Source organism: Tenrec ecaudatus, chromosome 17 (genome assembly GCF_050624435.1).
Source record: "Tenrec ecaudatus isolate mTenEca1 chromosome 17, mTenEca1.hap1, whole genome shotgun sequence".
NCBI classification, from domain to species: Eukaryota; Metazoa; Chordata; class Mammalia; order Afrosoricida; family Tenrecidae; genus Tenrec; species Tenrec ecaudatus.
The window spans coordinates 48,910,057-48,929,935 of record NC_134546.1 but is presented as its reverse complement, the minus strand read 5'-3'; the positions used below and the strand labels follow the sequence as shown (position 1 = coordinate 48,929,935).

The 19,879-nt window shown below is 40.9% G+C and overlaps 1 protein-coding gene across 1 annotated transcript in view; it reads right to left on the bottom strand.

The window, feature by feature from the left end:
- Positions 1-828: 828 nt before the first annotated feature.
- The window catches only part of GABRA5 (gamma-aminobutyric acid type A receptor subunit alpha5), a 138,256-nt gene continuing 119,205 nt past the window's right edge, over positions 829-19,879 (bottom strand). Inside the window, exon 9 of the mRNA XM_075535613.1 lies at positions 829-1,131. Within this exon, the coding sequence (XP_075391728.1) occupies positions 829-1,131 (303 nt within the window). The remainder of the gene's footprint in view (positions 1,132-19,879) is intronic.

Here is a 19,879-nt window from a genome sequence, read left to right as displayed (position 1 = left end):
GGTCAATCATGGAACATATACAAGGAAACAAAATGGAAAATAACTCTTCATGATGTCTCACCATCCAAATACTGCTTGGTCTCAGGGAGGGCACCATAACATTCCAGATAGGCTCGATCACTGCCCAGACTGTTAGGTTTAATTAATGAGTGGTAGGGAGTGGGCAGGAAAAAATGAAAAAGACTTACAGAGTTAATCTTTCCAACAAGGATAAAAATGGTTATCTAATATACCAGTTTTATCTGTCATTAAATTTGTCTGCAAACATACTTGACCAACTTTTTTTTTCTTAATGTAATATCATGCAGTACATTTTCTAATTTAAGAACAGTAAGAATTACTAAAGGCGATTAATTTTTTACAGAAGTGTCCTCAGAGCTTTTAATGGAAAATGAATTCTTTGTAATATTTGTGTCTTGCAATCTCTTGCCAGGTAATAATCATGGAGAATTTCCTAAAATATTTTCTTCTGGGAAAATTTGTATGAAATGTCATTTAAAGTATAAAACAAACTGTTAGATAACACTTGGAACAGTTAAAAAGTACTTGTCTACTTTGTAAACTATCAGAATAAGTTACTGATCATCTAAATGCCAGAATCATTGTCTTTTTTTCTAGAAACCTCACTTTATTTATCAAGACAACATCTTTGAAATCTCTGAGATTATATATAGAAATAATCACGGTAATATTATTTGTACATATACTAAACATGCAAAATTTCCTGAAAGATATTGCCCTAATACAGAAAGTCCTTTTGGTCTCAACTTGTCCTTGGTAGCATCTTTCTGGAATCATGGCTCCCGTGGAGACTGGGAATCCAGAGATTTATTTTGGAGAGGCAGCTCCTTTAATCACCGGCTCCCTGTTCAAATACGTTGCCCAGTAAACTAAGTTGAAAGTACCAAAGAGCAGTGGGAATACAATTCGAGACATTTTGTCAATCTTGCTGATGCTGTTGTAAGTCTTTCTGCTTTCGCAAGTCTTTCCTTCCGGAGGTTTTACTGAGATGGAAGATGCATTTGAGGTCCCTGCTAGTGTCTCTTCTTTTGGAATGTTTGGGGAATAGGTCATCTTCCCAGTAGTATAATCATTTGTTGATTTATTTAGTATTAGTTCACGCTCCTTTTTCTGCAAAATACAACAAGAATGTAAAGAAGTGCCATTCTGCAGACAAATGTCAGCTGGCAGTAGTGTTCTCAAAAGAGAGATAAGGAAAAAATCAGTTTAGCTCTGGAAGGGGCAACCATCCAACCAACTTCCTAGCCTTTGACCTCACATGAGCACATACTCCTAAGGTGGCATACGACACAGCCATCATCACATCCATTTTTGGCATTTTTCAAGAACCCAGAATAAACTGAATTAAGAATTTTCTTAGACCGCATAGCAACCATCATTTCTTTATAACAGTACATTTACACCACTGGGGCTGAATATTTTGTGTCGATATAAGGAACATTACTGAGAATGGCAGGCGAGGAATGGGGACAACACAAAGGAAGAGGAAGACATTTTTAAATGCCTATACACATGGATTCTGGGAAAATGGCAGCAAAAAACAAAACAAAACAAAAAAACATTTCAACCCTCCTCCAGAAATACAAGAAACACATTAAGGAAATGTCTGAATTTGACAGACTCCGATCAAGCAGTAGAAGAAAGCACTGAGATGCATAAAAATCAACAAGGCACATATAGTAGAAAAATCACTTCTCCAACTGTCCATGGCCCTCCTCTCAGTCCCACAGGCCATTGGCTGCTCCGAAGTGCAGACAAACCTCATAAAAAGCCCAACTCCATAGATGGCTGCGATGTAGGGACACCATCTGCACTTGCTTGTGCGTGGTCACCAGGTCTTCAGGTTAGGGGGCTATTTTGGGGGGATTTGGATGAGCCCTGGCCTCACAGTGCCCTGGGGACCCTCTGTCAGTTTTGGCACAAACGATGCAGCTGTACTCACCATCACAGACATCCCCCTGGGTCCCCTGCACCTGAGACCTGGCACTGCAATTCCTATCGTTTCCAAGCACTGACAGACAACACACAGCCAGGTTCCTTGGCCTTAACCATCCCCAGAGGCCCTAGTGCACTGTTTTCCTTTGATCCCTCTTCCCCAACACCTGCGTTTCCAACCCTGACAACTGGTTCACCTTGATCCCTTGAGTTGCTCCCTTCCCTGGCCCCCAGAAACCCACCAACCCCATGTGCACAACCCACCCACATCCCTGCATGCCACCCACCAAAGCCCCCATACCACACACGCAGCCCCCATACCTGCCCCATGCTAGGAGAACACCCAGGTTAGTTTGACGTTCTGGGGTATCACAAGGACATCCGTGTGGACTTCTGGAGATCCTGGACACTAGAGACCACTGAGCCCAGCAGATCTCAATGCCAATTGGGATGGTCCCACTGCTGAGTTCCTGCATACTCCCCTAATCGCAAGGGTGCACCTAAGGCCTCCACATAGATAATCCCAGATTTGTAGAGAGAGAGCCAGTCCCAATGGGACAGAGAGGCAGCTCAAACCCAAAGTGTAGCTACCTCCAGGTAGTTGTTATATGTATCCCCCCCCCCCCCAGGCTTGTGTGCTTCGTTGCTTCTGAGCTAGATGGCTGCTTGTTTACCTTCAAGCCTTTAAGACCCCAGAAGCTATATCTTTTGATAGCCGGGCACCATCAGCTTTCTTCACTACATTTGCTTATTCACCTGCTTTGTCTTCAGCGGTCGTGTCAGGAAGGTGAGCATCCTAGAATACCAATTTAATAGAAAAAAGTATTCTTGCATTGAGGGAGGACTTGAGTGGAGGCCCAATGTCCTTCTGCTACCTTAATTCTAAACCTATACATATATGCACATAGATCTATTTACCCATCCTCATATACAAATATATTTGCATATGTACATGTCTTTATCTAGACCTCTATTAATGCCTTTTGCGTCTCAGCTCTTTCCTCTATTTCCCTTGACTTTCCTCCTGTCCCACTATCATGCTCAGTCCTCACCAGGGTTTCAGTAATTCCTCTCAGTTACATTACCTTTGATCATGCCCTACCAGGCCTCCCACACCCTCCTCACCACCAATTTGGATCACTTGTTGTTCCCTTGTCCCTGGGTTTGTTAACACCACATCCTTTCCCCCTACCTCCTCCTTTCCCATGTTCCCCTGGAACTGTCAGTCCCATTGTTTTCTCCACCAGGTTGTTCATCCAGCCTATCTTATTTAGACAGACCTGCGGAGATAATTACATGCACAAAAACAAGACAGAGTAAAACCAAGCAACGATATACAACAAAACAACAACAACAAACCAATGCCAACAAAACAAAACAAAACACAAGAAAGAAAAGCTTGTAAATAGTCCAAGGATCGTTTGTTGGCCTTTCGGAGTGTTTTCCAGTCTAGTCTATTGGGGCATCACGTTCTGGCCCCAAAGTCCACCTTCAGCATTCCCTGGGGACCTTGCTGCTCCATTCCCTTGCTGTTCTGTTGCACCCTCTTAGTGTTTTGCCTCAGTGTGGCAGGATCAGATTAGGTGCAATTCCCACACTGTGTCTCTGGTGTTGTCCCCTGTAGAGCTATGGGTCAGTGAGGGGCGTCATGTCTCATAGTGGGGCTGGCTATGTGGTCCTCTCTGTGGACTAGCTGATCTAATTGGGGTCAACTCAGTGCTCCAAGATTTGAAACCAACATGCCGGCGTGGAGCAGAGAACCAGTGGAGAGGTCTGGAGGGCCATCCCAATCCCAACTACTAAGTGGACACCTGCCCCTCCCCCCAGAATAATTTATTTGAAAAGACGGCAATGAATCTGCAGCTCTGGGAGAGGGACATATCTGATCAGAGCACATGGGTGCTGATGAAGGGGGAGGAGGAGAGAGTGGAGCACATCTTGGCCCACCAGGCCTTGGGGACGATGACCCCAATTAGAGCAGCCAGTTCAGAGAGGACCACATGGCCAGCCCCACTATGAGATATGTTATCTTACTAATGTCTGATAAATAAAACACAGGGCTCCTTTCCTAGCCTAAGGAATTGGAACTCAACATGTCAGGGCTGTTTGGAGACCTTCCCTGCCCATGGCGAAGTAGTCAGCGAACGCTGGGTCCTAATGGCCTTTGCCAGACCACCTTCTGATCAGAAACCCCTATTCCCTGGGACACCAACTAATATAGCCTATATGCATTCTGGGACAGTGCATAAGATGTTAGAGGGGAAGAGAATTCTGAGTTGTGCAACAATCTACTATAAAGGGGTCTTCTGTTGTAAACACAAATAATTCAAGGACAGCATTCTTCCTTCCATATTTTACAGAGTCAATAAGGGACTGTGGTAGATTTAATATACCCCTCACACACCCCAATCACCACAACCTCTAGAACCTGCTTCTCCACCTTGACAATACCTGTTGTCATCTAATCTATCAATTAAAAACATATCTCCCAAAACCCTCTTCACCTACTCATTAATAATTAACACACTTAACAGGACAGCTTCCAAAGATTAATACTATCAACTAAAACATACTGCTGAGCATCTACATCCTATTTCTCCTATTCACCCAATGAACATGCCCTCATCATCTCTACCCAATGCCTTTTCTGGCACCTAGCAGGTCCTTCCTGAACCTACAGTCAGTCCCTCCTCCCTACAAATCACAGAAGCTGATGCAGCACCTCGGTTCATCCACACTGTGATACAGACAAGAGCCAATACCAATAGCTGTGTCAAAAAATCTAGAAAGACAAAAATTAATTACTGAAAATGACCCAAACTTGACAGTTTACCCAGAAGGAGCAGACCGTGAATTTCCAGATAGAAAAACCATGAGAATGTTGTTGAGAATCAGATAAGAAATTAGGGGATCAATCCTGAAAACAGATGAAAAAGAGAGATACAAGAATCTCACACCAAAGGGAAATTCAAGAATGAAGGCATGAAGTAACATAAGTAAGGAACAAGGGGAAAGACTTCAACAATAGAATGGAAGAAGTGGAAACTCAAATCAGTGAACTCAAAGACAACCAAACAGAGTACCAAATACTAAGTGGATGCCTGTCCCTCCCCCCATAAGAATTTATTTCAAAGGACGGCATTGAATCTGCAGCTCCGGGAGAGGGACATATCTGATCGGAGAACACGGGAGCAAATAAAGGGGGAGTAGGAGAGAGTGGAGCACATCCTGACCCACCAGGCCCTGAGGCCAAGGACCTCAATTAGAACAGCCAGTCCACAGAGAGGACCACATGGCCAGCCCCACTATGAGACATGGCGTCCCTTACTGACCCATGACCCTGCGTGGGACAGCACCGGACATACAGTGTGGAAATTGTGCCTGGCTTGATCCCACCGTATGGAGGCAAAGCACTGGGTGAGTGTAGCGGAACAGCAAGGGAATGGAGCTGAAAGGTCTCCAGGCAATGCTGAAAGTGGACTTTGGGGCCAGGGCGTGGTGCCCCAACAGACTGAACAGGAAAACACTCCTAAAGGCCAACAAATGATCCTTGAACTAACTACAAGCTTTTCTTTCTTGTTGCATTTTGTTTTGCTCTTTGTTAGTGGTTTGTTGTTGTTTTGTTGTATATTGTTGCTTGGTATTGCTCTCTCTTGTTTTTGTGCATGCTATTATTTCCGCAGGTCTGTCTAAATAAGATAGGCTGGATGAACAAGCTGGAGGAAAAACAACGGGACCAACATTTCCATGGGAAATGGAATAGGGAGATCTGGGGGTAAGGAAGTGGTGTTAACAAACCCAGGGACAAGGGAACAGCAAGTGATCCAATTTGGTGGTGAAGTGGGTGTGGCAGGCCTGGTGGGCATGATCGAGGGTAATGTAACCAAGAGATATTGCTGAAACCCAGGTGGGGATGGAGTATGACTGGGAGGCAAAGGGCATTTATAGAGGTCTAAACAAAGTCATGTACATATGCAAATATATATGAGGATGTGGAAATAGATCTATGTGCATATATTTATAGGTTTAGTATAAAGGTGGCAGAAGGACATTGGGCCTTACTCAAGTACTCCCTCAATGTTAAGAATACTTTCTTCTATTAAATTGGCATTCTATGATGCTCACCCTCCCGACACCACCGCTGAAGACAAAGTCGGTGAATAAGCAAATGTAGTGAAGAAAGCTGATGGTGCCCTGGTATCAAAAGCTATAGGGTCTTGAAGGCTTGAAGATAAACAAGCGGTCATCTAGCTCAGAAGCAACAAAGCCCACACGGAAGAACACACCAGCCTATGTGATTACGTGGTTCCAAAGGGATAGGTTATCAGTCATCAAAGAACAAAAAAATCATATCATTGGGTACACATCTCCCTGATATGATCGCTGAGGACGAATGGGTGCATAAGCAAATTTGGCGAAGAAAGCTGATGGTGCCAGGCTATGAAAAGAGATAGCATCTGGGGCCTTAAAGGCTTGAAGGTAAACAAGCAGCCATCTAGCTCAGACGCAACAAAGCTCACATGGTGTTGAAGGGATCAAGTATAAGGCATCATCAGAACAAAAAAATCTTACCATAGTGAATGAAGGGGGAAGTGCAAAGTGGAGACCCAAAGCCCATTTGTCAGCCACTGGAGATCCCCTCACAGAGGGTTCTAGGGGAGGAGATGAGTCAGTCATGGTGTGATGTAGCACCGATTAAGAATAAAGCTTTCCTCCCGTTCCTAAATGCTTCCCACCCCCCAACCCCAAACTATCATGATCCGAATTCTACCTTGCAAGTCTGGATAGAGCAGAGGATGTACACTGGTGCAGATAGGAGCTGGAAGCACAGGGAATCCAGGGCAGATGATACCTTCAGGACCAGGGGTGTGAGTGGTGATACTGGGAGGGTAGAGGGAAAGTGGGTTGGAAAGAGGGGACCGATTACAAGGATCTATGAGTGTCCTCCTCCCTGCGGGACGGACAACAGAAAAGTGGGTGAAGGGAGACATCGAACAGGCCAAGATATGACAAAATAATCATTTATAAATTATCAAGGGCTCATGGGGGGGGGGGCCGGGGAGGGAGGGACTAGAGGACCTGATGCAAAGGGCTTAAGTGGAGAGAAAATGCTTTGAAAATGTTGAGGGCAATGAATGTGCAGATGTGCTTTACACAATTGATGTACGTATGGATTGTGATAAGAGTTGTATGAGCCCTTAATAAAACGTTTTATAAAAGAAATCCTGAGGGGGGGGGGAAGAGAGAGAAACAGTCAAACAAAAACAGGAAAAGAAACTTTAAAAAGCCTGAGGATGATGGGGGAATTTTATGAAGCATAACACTACTTGAATTATTGGGGATTCTGAACAGGAAAAATCAAATATGGCTAGAGTTAAAACCGTGAGGAAATTCATGGAATAAAATTTCCCCAATATCACAAAGAGGACATAATAATCATCCAGGAAACAGAGAGAACACTACTTAGATTAAACTTTGCCCCCAAACACACCAAGGCATGTAGTAGTCAAATTATCCAACTTTAAAGAAAAGGAGAGATTCATGAGAGCAGCTACAGAGAAAAAAGCAGTCACATATAAAGGTAATCAGATAAGAATAAGCTCAGACCTCACTGCAGAGACCATGCAGGAAAGAAGAAATTGGAGCAACGTATTCCAAAAGTTGAAAGACAATATATACAACGCAAGAATCCTGTCTTGAGTAAAGCTTTCCTTCAAAATTGAAGGAGAAATAAAAGTTTTCCAAAATAAGTAAATATTTAGAGAATAGGTAAAAACAAAACCTGCATTACAAAATGTACAATCCAGTTGTTTAGGGACAGAAAACCAACAACCAGAGCACATGAACATGAGAACACCACAGGGTGCAACAATACAAAGAAACCAAATCATGGAAATTAGCACCCCAAACATCAAAGATCAAATGGAAAAATAAAGACAAAAATAAACTCCTTACATATATACCACCCCTATAAATGGGAAGAAAGGAAAGTATCAAACACAAATAGTAAAAGATGACAGTGTCTAATCTGCAATTAGATTTAATTGCCCCAAATGTTAACGAGCGAAACACACCCATAAAGAGACAGAGTAGCAGAGTAGATTACACAGCAAGGATGAGCCATTTGATGACTTTAGGAAACAAATTAAATTCACAAACTAAAAGAAACTGAGAGTCAAAGTTGGCACAAAATTTTACCAAGCTAATGACAATTAAAAAAAAAAGCAAGGGTAGCAATATTAATCTCTGACAAAATAGACCTCAAGATACACAAGATAAGGAGAGACAAGAAAGGGCATTACATAATACTCCAAGGGTCAATAGACCAAGAACACAAAACCATAATACACTTACATGCACCAAAAAAAGACCCTCAAAATTCATCAACAAAATCCTCAAAGAGATGAAAGGAGAAATCAAAAAGATCAACAATTATAGTAGGTGATTTTGATACATCACTCTCAAAGAAAGATAGATCAATAGGTAAGAAACTCAATAAAGGAATGGAAGAGTTAAACAAGAAATTCTGTCAACTTGACCCAGCAGTATCATTTCTGGGCATACAGCCAGAGAAAATAAGTAGGTCACAAATAGGTGTTTGCACCCCTGTGTTCATCATAGCACTGTTCACAATAGCAAGAAGCTGGGGGAAAAAACTAAATTTCCATCAATAGATGACTGGATAAAGAAACTTGGTATATACACACAATGGAATATTATGCATCCCTAAAAAAGTGATAAAACCAAGAAACACCTCAACACATGGAGGGATCGGGAAGGCATTACTCTGAGTGAAGTTAGTCAAGCACAAAAGGGCAAACACTGTATGAGTTCACTGGGGTAGAAACAAGCAGCAGAACTGATCTAAGCTCACACTTATAGGTCACCCAGTCTTCTGGCCAGGGACCAGACATCCTGGTAAAGAGGTGGGCCAATGCTGATGAATCACACATAATCTGCTTCAGTAATTATAGTGTAGGCCACTTGGCCGGAGGGCACCTCAGAACAGGTGGGATCAACTCAGTGGCAGAGGGGGTGTAGGTGGGGGGACGTTGTCTGCTGAGTGGTAGCCATGTGGATCTGGGGTGAGGTTCCTCAGAGAGAGTGGTGGCTCTGTCAGAGGGATGAGGCTTACTTATGGAAGTGTTAGCATGGAAGTAGGGCGAGGGCATCACCCAAAGTGAACAGGTTTCAGCAGAACTTCCAGACTAAGAATAGACAAAGAAGAATCCGCTGCCACCTTTGGAGGAAGGAGACTCTGAACACCTTATGCATAACTTCAAGACATTGTCATATACTGAAGGCCTAATGAAGGGCAGTAGAAAGTTATTGGAGAGAGTGCCAGAGGATGGGTCCCTATGTCAGAGGGCAATGGAAATGTGCCTGAGTAGCAGATGCTTTCTCAGAGTGGAGTCAACCATGAAGACATGAGTGGGATTAAAGCCTGTGGGGGTGGATTCTGCGGGATCTTGATCTGCTGATGGGGCACAGCTCAAGCTAAAGAGGAAAAACTACAAAAATTTGCTAATGATCCGAACTTGGAACATGCCAACACTGAATTTAGGAAAACTGAAAGTCATAAAAAATGAAATAGAACACATAAAGTTTGATATCCTAGGCAGTAGTGAGCTAAAATGGACTGCTACTGGCCATTTAAAATCACACAGTCACATGATTTACTATGCCAAACATAACAAAGTCAAGAGAAATGGCTTGATATTCATCATCAAAAAGAACATCTTAAAATCAGTCATGAAATACGACGCTGTCTCTAATAGGATTATATCTATTCACCTTAAAAAATCCAATCAATACAATTGTTATTCAAAATGTTGCACAAACTACAAAAGCCAGTGATGAAGAAACTGAAGAATTCTATGAACATCCTCAGTCTGAAATTTGTAAAACATACACTTAAGATGCAATGATAATAATTGGTGATGATCGTGCCAAAGTTGGCAACAAAGAAGGACCAATAGTGTTGAAATATAGAAGAGGAAGGAATTCTATAAATCTTTTTCTACAAAGCCAGTATAGCACCGATTCCTAAATGAGACAAGTAGGTCATACAAAAAGGAAATTACAAACCAATATTCTTCATAAACGTGGTGGTACTGGTGTTAGTTGCCAACAGGTTGGTTCTGACCCATAGAGATGCAAAGCACAACAGACCGAAACAAGCACGGTCTTACACCATTCTTATCATTGTTCCTATGCGTGACCCCATTGTTTCAGCCAGGGTCGATCCTTCTCGTGGAAAGCTTTCCCTTGCTTGCCTGCCCTCCACTTTACCAAGGACGATATCTTTCTCAAGGGCCTGGTTTCTTCTGACAGCATGGTCAACGTATGTAAGACCAGTATCTCAGTCCTTGCCTGTAAGGATTACTCTGGCTGTACTTCCTCTGAGACAGATTGGTCTGTCCTTTTAGCAGTCCATGGTACTTTGAATATTCTCCTCCAGCACCACAATTGAAATGAATTGATTCTTCTTCTTCAGTATCCAACTGTAACATGCATGTGTGTCATTGCTGGCATCAGGTCTCTAGTGTTCTTAAAGTGGCATTGTTGTTTTTAAGTACCCAGAAGAGGTCTTGTGCAGCATATTTATCTAATAAAATGTGTTTTTGATCTCTTGACTGCTGCTTCCATGAGCACTGATTATGGAGTCAAACAAGACAAAATCTTTGATCACTTCACCATTTACCATGATGTTACCTATTGCTCCCATTGTGAGGATTTTAGTTTTTCCATTGAATTGTGATCCATACTGAAGACTGAAATCCTTAATCATCATCAGCAAACGCTTCGATTTCTTCTCACTTTTAGCAAGAAGGTATGTCATCTGTATGTCGCAGGTTGCTAATAAGCTTCCCTCCAATCCTGACGCTCCATTCTTCTTCATGTAGTCCAGTTTCTCTGATTGTTAATCAACATAGACACATACATTTTTAACTAAATTCTAACCAGCATAATTCAGGAACATATTTGGAAAAACCACACTTCACATACTCACGTGGTATTTGGAGCAGAATTGCCAGGGTAGTTCGACATTAAAAAATCAATCGACATAATTTGCCTTGTATCCAAATTTAATTTGTAGAACAAGGAAAAAGAATCATGTGATTAAAGGAATTGATGCAGAAAAAGAAATCAATAAAATTCAGCGTTACTTCCTGGTAAAACTCTCAACAAAACAAGAATAAAAGGAAAATTTCTCAACAGAATTAAAGGCACCTAAATCCTTGGCACTGGGCTACTAATAGCAAGACCAATATTTACAACCTCTCAACTGCTCCACAGTAGAAAAACGATGCTATCTGTTCCCGTACAGACACTAAATCAGGCAGCTGTGAGTTGGTATCCACTTAATGGTAGTGAACCCACTACCAAGGTTTTGGGATTATTGGTTGGGATTAAGAACCAATATCATCATCAAAGAAGAAAAGCTGAAAGCCTTTCCTTTAAGAATAAGAAGATGACAAGCTTGCCTATTAACACCACACTTATTCAAAACAGTACTGGAGTCTAAGTCAGAACTAGAAGGCAAGACAGAGAAACAAAAACTATCACATGTGAAACTGAAGAAGTAAAACTATCCCATTTTCCAGTGGCAAGACTATAGTTCCTGACTTCTGTTCAAAGACAATAGTTTAGATAGGCTTACTTCTCTGGTGCCTATTTAAATAGACTAGAAAATAAAAAAGTCACTGCCATCGACTTGATAGCAACTCACAGTGACCCTGTAGAAGAAGGTAGAAATACCCTTGTGGGTTTCCCAGACGATAATGCTGTGTGGGTGCAGAAAGACCCATCGTTCTCCTGCAGAGCTGCTGGTGGTTTTGAACTGCTCTGAGTCCAATGCATAAACGCCACACCATCCGTGTCGGTTTCAATCTAAAAAAACTTAGAAAGTGCTTGCACAGAAAAAATCTGGAGTCTGAGAGCTCTAATTAAACAGGAGCTAAGTGAATTCAACACATGTACAGAGAAATCAAAGAGTAGGCTCTACATGCAACCATTGAGCAGAGAGGTGAAGTCTCTGCTTGGTGGCAGCAAGGATTTTAACAGCCTTTCCTTGTAGCACAAGGCAATCACTGGTATCCAACAACCAGAAAGAATGGTGAAGTATCCTAGGGCAAATTGTAAACAGAACGACTCCTCTAACAGCACAGAGTTGACAAGAGAAAGATGCAAACACCACCCTGGATCACGACACCGCTCAATTGAGTGCGTCAAAGCTGGTGCATCCTGTAATTGGCTGTGCCTTTCCCTTCACACATGGGGGGCTACGTGTGCAAACTGAAAAGGTGCAAGCCAGACAAGGACTCTCCTCAAAACACAGGAGACTTAGGAGAACTGAGAGACTAATAATGGGGAGCTGAATTTGCTTGGGCTCCCCATGGCTCCTCAGTCCCAAAACATTTATACACTCTGATCTACATGGTCTGGGACCACCCACCTGAGTCCAGCAATAAGGCTCCAAGATCATGAACTGCCCAGCAGCAAAGTGTAATTGCTTGTGGTTGGGAAATTTGGTTTTGATTTTCTTTTTCTTTGCTTTCTGTGCTAATAAATTCTAGCTACAACTAGGGAAAAGCCAACCTGAAAACTCACACCAACTGACCACCACAAAAGTCAGGCATAGATAGATCAAGTGGCTAGTTCTTGCTTTGTTTGTTTTTATTTCTTATGTTATTTTATTTCTTTCTTGTATAGCTTTGATGGATAACCAACAGAGATATATGATGCAAGAGGGAAGAAATCATTTCTAACTTCCTGATGATCAGAAATGTGGCTAAACTTAAATGGTTTCCATCCTGGGTTACATCTTGATAAGCACACACTGGCGAATGAGGAAGAAAAAGCACCTGCTGGCTTCAGCTTGGGTGTCTTCAGTGTAAATGCCTGTGTGTGAATGTCTCTGTATTTGTGCGCATATGTGTTGAAATATTGCCATTCGTTTTCATGTGGTTGTTTGCAAACTTATTATCTATTAACATTTGCTTTTACTATTGTGATTGTTTGCTTTTTGTTTTATTTTTATTCGTCTTTCTCAGACTACCTGAGTCAACTTTCCCCACAAGACCAGCAGCCCTACACCTTCCAAAGGTTATATCACAATATCACAACAACATAAGATGATCTCACTTCACAGGAAGAATCAATCAACTATGGCACAAACAAGTGGTCAATATACAGAGCCAAAAGCCTTGCTGAGGAGAAATATGCATTGCAGCTAATGGAAGAGGAATTCAAGAACATAATTCTTGGGTACATTCAATGGATGGAGACATAGCTGGAGAGAACTACAAAAGCAAAAAAAGAAAAATGGAAATTCTAGAGAAGAATTAAGAAAACATTACAAGAGTAATTTGATAAATTAAAAATTAGAAACCACATAATAATGCCAAAGAGAAACCCAGAAGATTAATATTAAGATATTAAATTTAGGTGATGCTTTAAAAGAGCAAAGCAGTAGAACGGAAGTAATAGGAGGCCAAATTAGTGAGAAGGAAGTTAAAACTCTCGATAGTAAGCGGGCTAGTTAGTTTTTCTGTGCCCACATGGTACCTGTAAGGCGACATGGGTGAAATTTAGCCTGTCATTCAGGTCACAGCTTGAAGGCCTCATTTTTAGGTTTTAATTCTTAGAAGTTGTCTTTGGTTATTCATAACAGAAATGAGGCACATGAAAGTAGTAGATGTGAAATTGCAGCTAGTGGGTTGAAAACATCTCTTGAGCTTAGTCAAAAAGGCTGTTAGCAAGCCTGGTCCTGCCTTGATGTTGCCAGAGCCCTAAGGCCATATTACATGTGAGTGGAAGCCTTTAGATAAGGATTAAATTGACTGCTTAAAGAATTGTGTTTAAGATCTGACCACTCTAGGAGTCTATTGACTTCTTCTACCTACTGCTTTTGATATAATGTGTGATAAAAAATGATTATTGGGAAGGATGATTAGAGAGTTTGCAAGCTCACTGCTTTCAGTCATTAAAGTGAATATGTTAAATGGTTTAATAGGAAATACTTGCTTTAAAAAAAAAAAGAAGAAGAAGGCTTAGAACCAGTAGGTCCCATTCAGTGCCCTGAGTTCTCATGATATTTGCATTTTGAAATACTTGCCACTAGAGCTGTTGGCAGATTGAAGAAAACGAGGATCCTTGGCTTTTTAAATTTTGGACTCGTGGTTTGTACCTAAAGCTAGAAAATTCTGGACCAATGAAGGAACACCCATCTCTAGAATTTAGCATTAAAGGGAGCCTGTAAGCAGCCTGAAATGTTCCCAAGGTGACCAGCTGGATCCACTTGGTGAACAGAGGTGGGAGAAACAACAGCAATAGGAAGATGGTTTGAGTCTGGCCACTGACACTTATGGATCTGCTTTGCAGGGAGTATGGAAGAGATGAAAGCAGATGAAAGAAAGGTTGACTGTCTGAAGTTGAGTGTGCACAAGCTGAACCTATGTCATGACCTAGCCCTCAGGAATTAGGGTTGTTGAGAATTTGTGAAGGGGCCCACGGTTGAGAGGCAAGGCTGCCAATGAGCCAGTGGTCACGGTGAGTTGAAAAAAACCTGATCTCATGAAGAAAGGGTTTTTGAGCCTGTAAATTAGGCATATTGCCTACTGACTTTGATGTACAGCCTGTCCTGATTTGTGTTTCCTTATGGATAGACTCCCAAGGTTGCAACTAGAATAAAGGGTATTCACATCAAAGACAGTGCCTGTCCCCTCAGAGCACTGGATTGATAGAAACAGGCAGTGTAGGTATTGGGTACCTAAAATTGGGGGAGATAAAGACATGGATTGGTTTACTTACAAACTTTCATGGGTGTGGGAAGATGCTGATGGGATTATAGGATTAAGGTGTTCACATAACTGCAATTGTCAAACATTGAATATTTTTGTTTACTTCTAGAATATTATGTTTAAATGGGGCTGGCACAATGGTATGCACTTTAGTTTTATCCTTTTAGGTACAAACATGATTTTATTACCATTTTGTTTGAAAATTATGAATAGCTAAAGAGTTGTGTAAACTTGTCCAGTTCAAAAGGGTGGCCTGTAGTAATTACATAATTTTATGTAAACTTAACGATATATAAAAGTGCAGGGGTGGTATCTAATGTGTCAGTGAGGTCACAGGCTGACAGTGCATCTTTGTGGGCATGGCCTACTCCAAAGGAGGACCCGGGAACCCCCCTCTCGCTTTGTCTTGACCTTGCTGCTGGCTGGCCACCCTGAGAGCTGCTGGAGTCCTGCCATGTTTCCACTAACCTTGGATCCACATGACTTTACATCCACCGGCCAGTTCTTCCTGCATTCTGCATCATTACCTGGGGCTGCATGAGTCTGAAGAGGAACTCATGCACTAGTACTGGACTTATGGACTTAGATTCAACAAGGCTGGGATGCTTTCTTGATATGTAATTACTTCTTAATATAAAGCTTTTTCTTAAACATATAAGAGTGTCACTGAATTTATTACTCTAGTAAACCCAACCTAACACATTTATAACCAGAAAAATTATCTATCAAATACGGGGGAGAAATAGGGCATTAAGCATAAAGAGAAAGACATTTCTTTTTTAAATCAAGACCTCAAGACCAGCATTACAAAAATTACTAAGGATAGTTCTTTGGACAAAAATTCAACAACAACAACAACAAACTTCAACCTGAGACCAATAAACAAGACACCACCACTCATAAGCAAAACCCCATAAAGCTGTACTTATAATAAACTTGAAAGATGGATAATAAGGAGACAGAGACATGATTCTTCAATTAAGACAATTACAAGGAAAATAGAAAACCATTTAAAAACAAAACATCTGAGGAGAAATCAAGTAGCTACAAGAGAGAATATATTATATTAAATTTTAAAAGAAAATAACAAAGTAGCCTCCAAGAATATAGACAAACCTCATCAAAGTAAAAAGAGGAAATTCACAAAAATCGAATAAACAATAAGTTACAGCAAAAGAAAAAAATGACAAAGCTCATAAAAAGACACGTAGCGGTCTGTCTGAATAGGACAGGCTGGATGAACTATCTGGAGGAAAAACAATGGGACCGACAGTTCCAGGGGTACTTGGGGTGGGGGGGTAGGGGAGGTAAGGAAGTGGTGTTAATAAACACAGGGACAAGTGAACAACATGGGACCCCAAATGGTAGACAGGGGGGAATGGCAGGCCTGGTGGGGAATGATCAAGGGTAAGGTTGCGTAGAGAAGAGGTATACTCTAGCCCAGGTGGCAATGAAGCATGGTAGTAGGGCAGGAGGAAAGTCAAGGGAGATGGAGGAAAGAGCTAGGAGTCAAAGGGCATTCATGGAGGTCTAGACAAAGACATGTACATGCAAATATATATAGGAGGATGGGGAAATAGAGCTATGTGTCTATATTTATAGGTTAAGCATTAAGGTGGCTGAAGGACCTTGGGCCTCTACTCAAACAGTCCCTCAATGCATGAATACTTTCTTTTATTAAATTGGAACTCTATGATGCTCACTCTCCCGACACAACGGCTGGAGCCAAAGTGGGTGAACAAGTAAATGTGGTGAAGAAAGCTGATGGTGCCCGGCTATCAAAAGAGATAGTGACTGGGGTCTTAAAGGCTTGAAGATAAACAAGCGGCCATCTAGCTCAGAAGCAACAAAGTCCACATGGAAGAACACACCAGCCTGTGTGATCGAGTGGTCCCGCAGGGATCAGTTATCAGGCATCAAAGAACAAAAAAATCATATCGTTGACTGCACACCTCCATGATAGGATCGCTGAAGACAAATGGGTGCATAAGCAAATGTGGTGAAGAAAGCTGATGGTGCCCGGCTATCAAAAGAGATAGTGTCTGGGGTCTTAAAGGCTTGAAGGCGAACAAGCGGCCATCTAGCTCAGAAGCAAAAAAGCCCACATGGAAGAAGCACACCGGCCAGTGCAATCACGAGGTGCCAAAGGGACCAGGTATAAGGCATCATGCAAAAAAATATATATATGTGTGTATATGTATATATATGGGTGTATGTATATGTATATATGTGTATATGTATGTATGTATGTATGTATATACCATATTGAATGAAGGGGGAAGTGCAGAGTGGAGACCCAAGGCCCAAGTGTCGGCCAATGGAGAGCCCCTCACAGAGGGGTTCAGGAGAGGAGATGGGTCAATTAGGGTGCGAGGTAGTACCGATGAAGAACACAGCTTTCCCCCAGATCCTGATGCTTCCTCCCCGCAACTACCATCATCCAAATTTTACCTTGCAGGGCTGGATAGGGCAGAGGTTGTACACTGGTACATATGAGGGCTGGAAGCACAGGGAATCTAGGGTGGATGATACCTTCAGGACCAAGGGTGTGAGGGGCGATGCTGGGAGAGTGGAGGGCGAGTGGGTTGGAAAGGGAGAACTGATTACAAGGATCCACATGTGACCTCCTCCCTGGGAGAGGGACGGCAGGGAAGGGGGGGAAGGGAGACTCCAGATAGGGCAAGATATGACAAAATAACGATGTATAAATTACTAAGGGCACATGAGGGAGGGGGGAGCGGGGAGGGAGGGAAAAAAAAGAGGACCTGATGCAAAGGGCTTAAGTGGAGAGCAAATGCTTTGAGAATGATTGGGGCAGGGAATGTATGGATGTGCTTTATACAATTGATGTATGTATATGTATGGATTGTGCTAAGAGTTGTATGAGTCCCTAATAAAATGTAAAAAAAGAAAAGAGGAGAAAAAAAAGAAAATGATTAGGGCAAAGAATGTACAGATGTGCTTTATACAATTGATGTATGTATATGTATGGACTGTGATAAGAGTTGTATGAGCCCCTAATAAATTGTTTTAAAAAAAAGGAATTTGTAAAACAAGAAACTAATTGTTTCTTTTCATTTTAATGGAATTGTTCTCAAAATTTAAAAAAGTAGTCTTAAATAAAAAAATAGACACGTAGCAAAATGACAACAAATTCAGCAACCTATCAATAATGATGCTGAATATAAATGACGTCAATGCATCAATCAAGAGAGAATATAAAAATGGATAAGAAAGCCAGACCCTTTAATATGCTGCTTACAAAAACACATATTGTACACAAAGACAAAAATAGATTAAAATTAAATGATGGAAAAATATATAAAGACAATGACAATTTCAAAAATTAGGAGTGGCATTTAATTTCTGAAAACATAGAAATTCAGGCCAAAATCCATCATGAGAGACAAAGGGCATTACTTAGAGATTAAAGGGGATATTGAACAAGAAGACATAACCATAATAAATATCTATGTACCCAATAACAGATCCTCAAAAGACACTCATTAAAGTCTTATAAAATTGAAGAGAGTAATATTATTACAATAAAAGTAGAAAAGTACAGTACACCTCTCTTAAAGAACAGGGAAACTGGAAAGAAATTCATTAAAAATATAGAAGAACTAAATAACACAATCAGATACAGAAGAAATAAACGTAAAAATTAATAAGACACAGAAGTAAATAACAATTAAACAATTTGACCTACTAGACATGTACAGAACACTCCACCCCAAAATAACATAATATATTCCTGTGCACATGGAAAATTCTTCAAAGTAGACCATATCTTATGACACAAAGGAAGTCTTAATAAATTTTAAAACAGCAAGATACTACAAACAATTTTCTTAGCTCAAAACACAGTAAAATTAGTAATTAACAGTAGGAAGAACAGGGAGGAAATCTAATGCATGGAAATTGATAAATATCATCCTTAAAAACAACTGAGTAATTGAAGTAGGGAATAATATTTTAAAATTATTGAAAACAAACAAGAATGGAAAAAAAATGCATACCCAAACCTTTAGGACATAGCAAGAACAGTAGACAGAGGGCAATGTATTGCACTTAACTGTACACATCAAAAAATAGATAAGAACCCAAATCAACATTTGAACCCAACATCTTCAAGAATTAGAGCCAGAAAAACAAAATTAATCTTAAAATACAAGAAGAAAAAATTAGCATGTTAGTTACCTGGTATGAATCTCAGTTAATCATGTTGTTCTTACATATACATAAAACTGAGATTCATGTCAGGTAAGCAAGGATGGTTCAACATTAGAAATGGACAACACTGTGTCTTGGGCCAGGCACACCTTAATCTTCAAAGTAACGTCCTTGCTTTTCAATACTCTCAAGAGGTCTTGTGCAGCAGGTTTACCCAATGCAGCTGATCTTTTGATCTCTTGACTACTGCTTCCATGAGCATTGTTTTTGGATCTAAGCAGAATGAAATACTTGACAAATTTAGCTTTTTCTACATCTATAATGATGTTACCTGTTGGTTTCGTTGTGAAGAATTTGGTCTTTTTTACATTGAGTTGTAAACCATACTGAAGGCTAACATCCTTGATCTTCATCAGCAAGTACTTCAAATCCTTCTTGCTTTCAGCAAGCAAGAGTGTGTCATCTGAATATCCAACTATGTCCTTGCTCTCTTCTCAGAACTGCCTCCTGATCCATGTAAAGGTTCGACACGAGCACAATCAAGTGTCCTGAAATTGTCATTCTTCTCAACGTTATCCATAATTTGTTATGATCCACACCTTTGAATATCTTGTCACAGTCAATAAAATACAAATAAACATCTTTCTGGTATTCTCTGCTTTCAGCCAAGATCCTCTGACATCAGCAATGATATACCTTGTTCCAAGTCCTCTTCTGAATCTGGCCTGAAGCATTTATAGTAGCTAACCAAAAGATTGAATCCTTGGGAATAAATCTAACCAGTGAAACAAGAGTAGTACAAAGAAAATGACAAATCCTATTAAAAGGAACCATAGAGCTATTAAATGGCAGACTGTTCCATGATCATGGAGAGGAAGAAGTAGCATTGGATAAATGTCAATAATACTCAAACCAATATATTAAAAAAATACAATTCTGGTCCA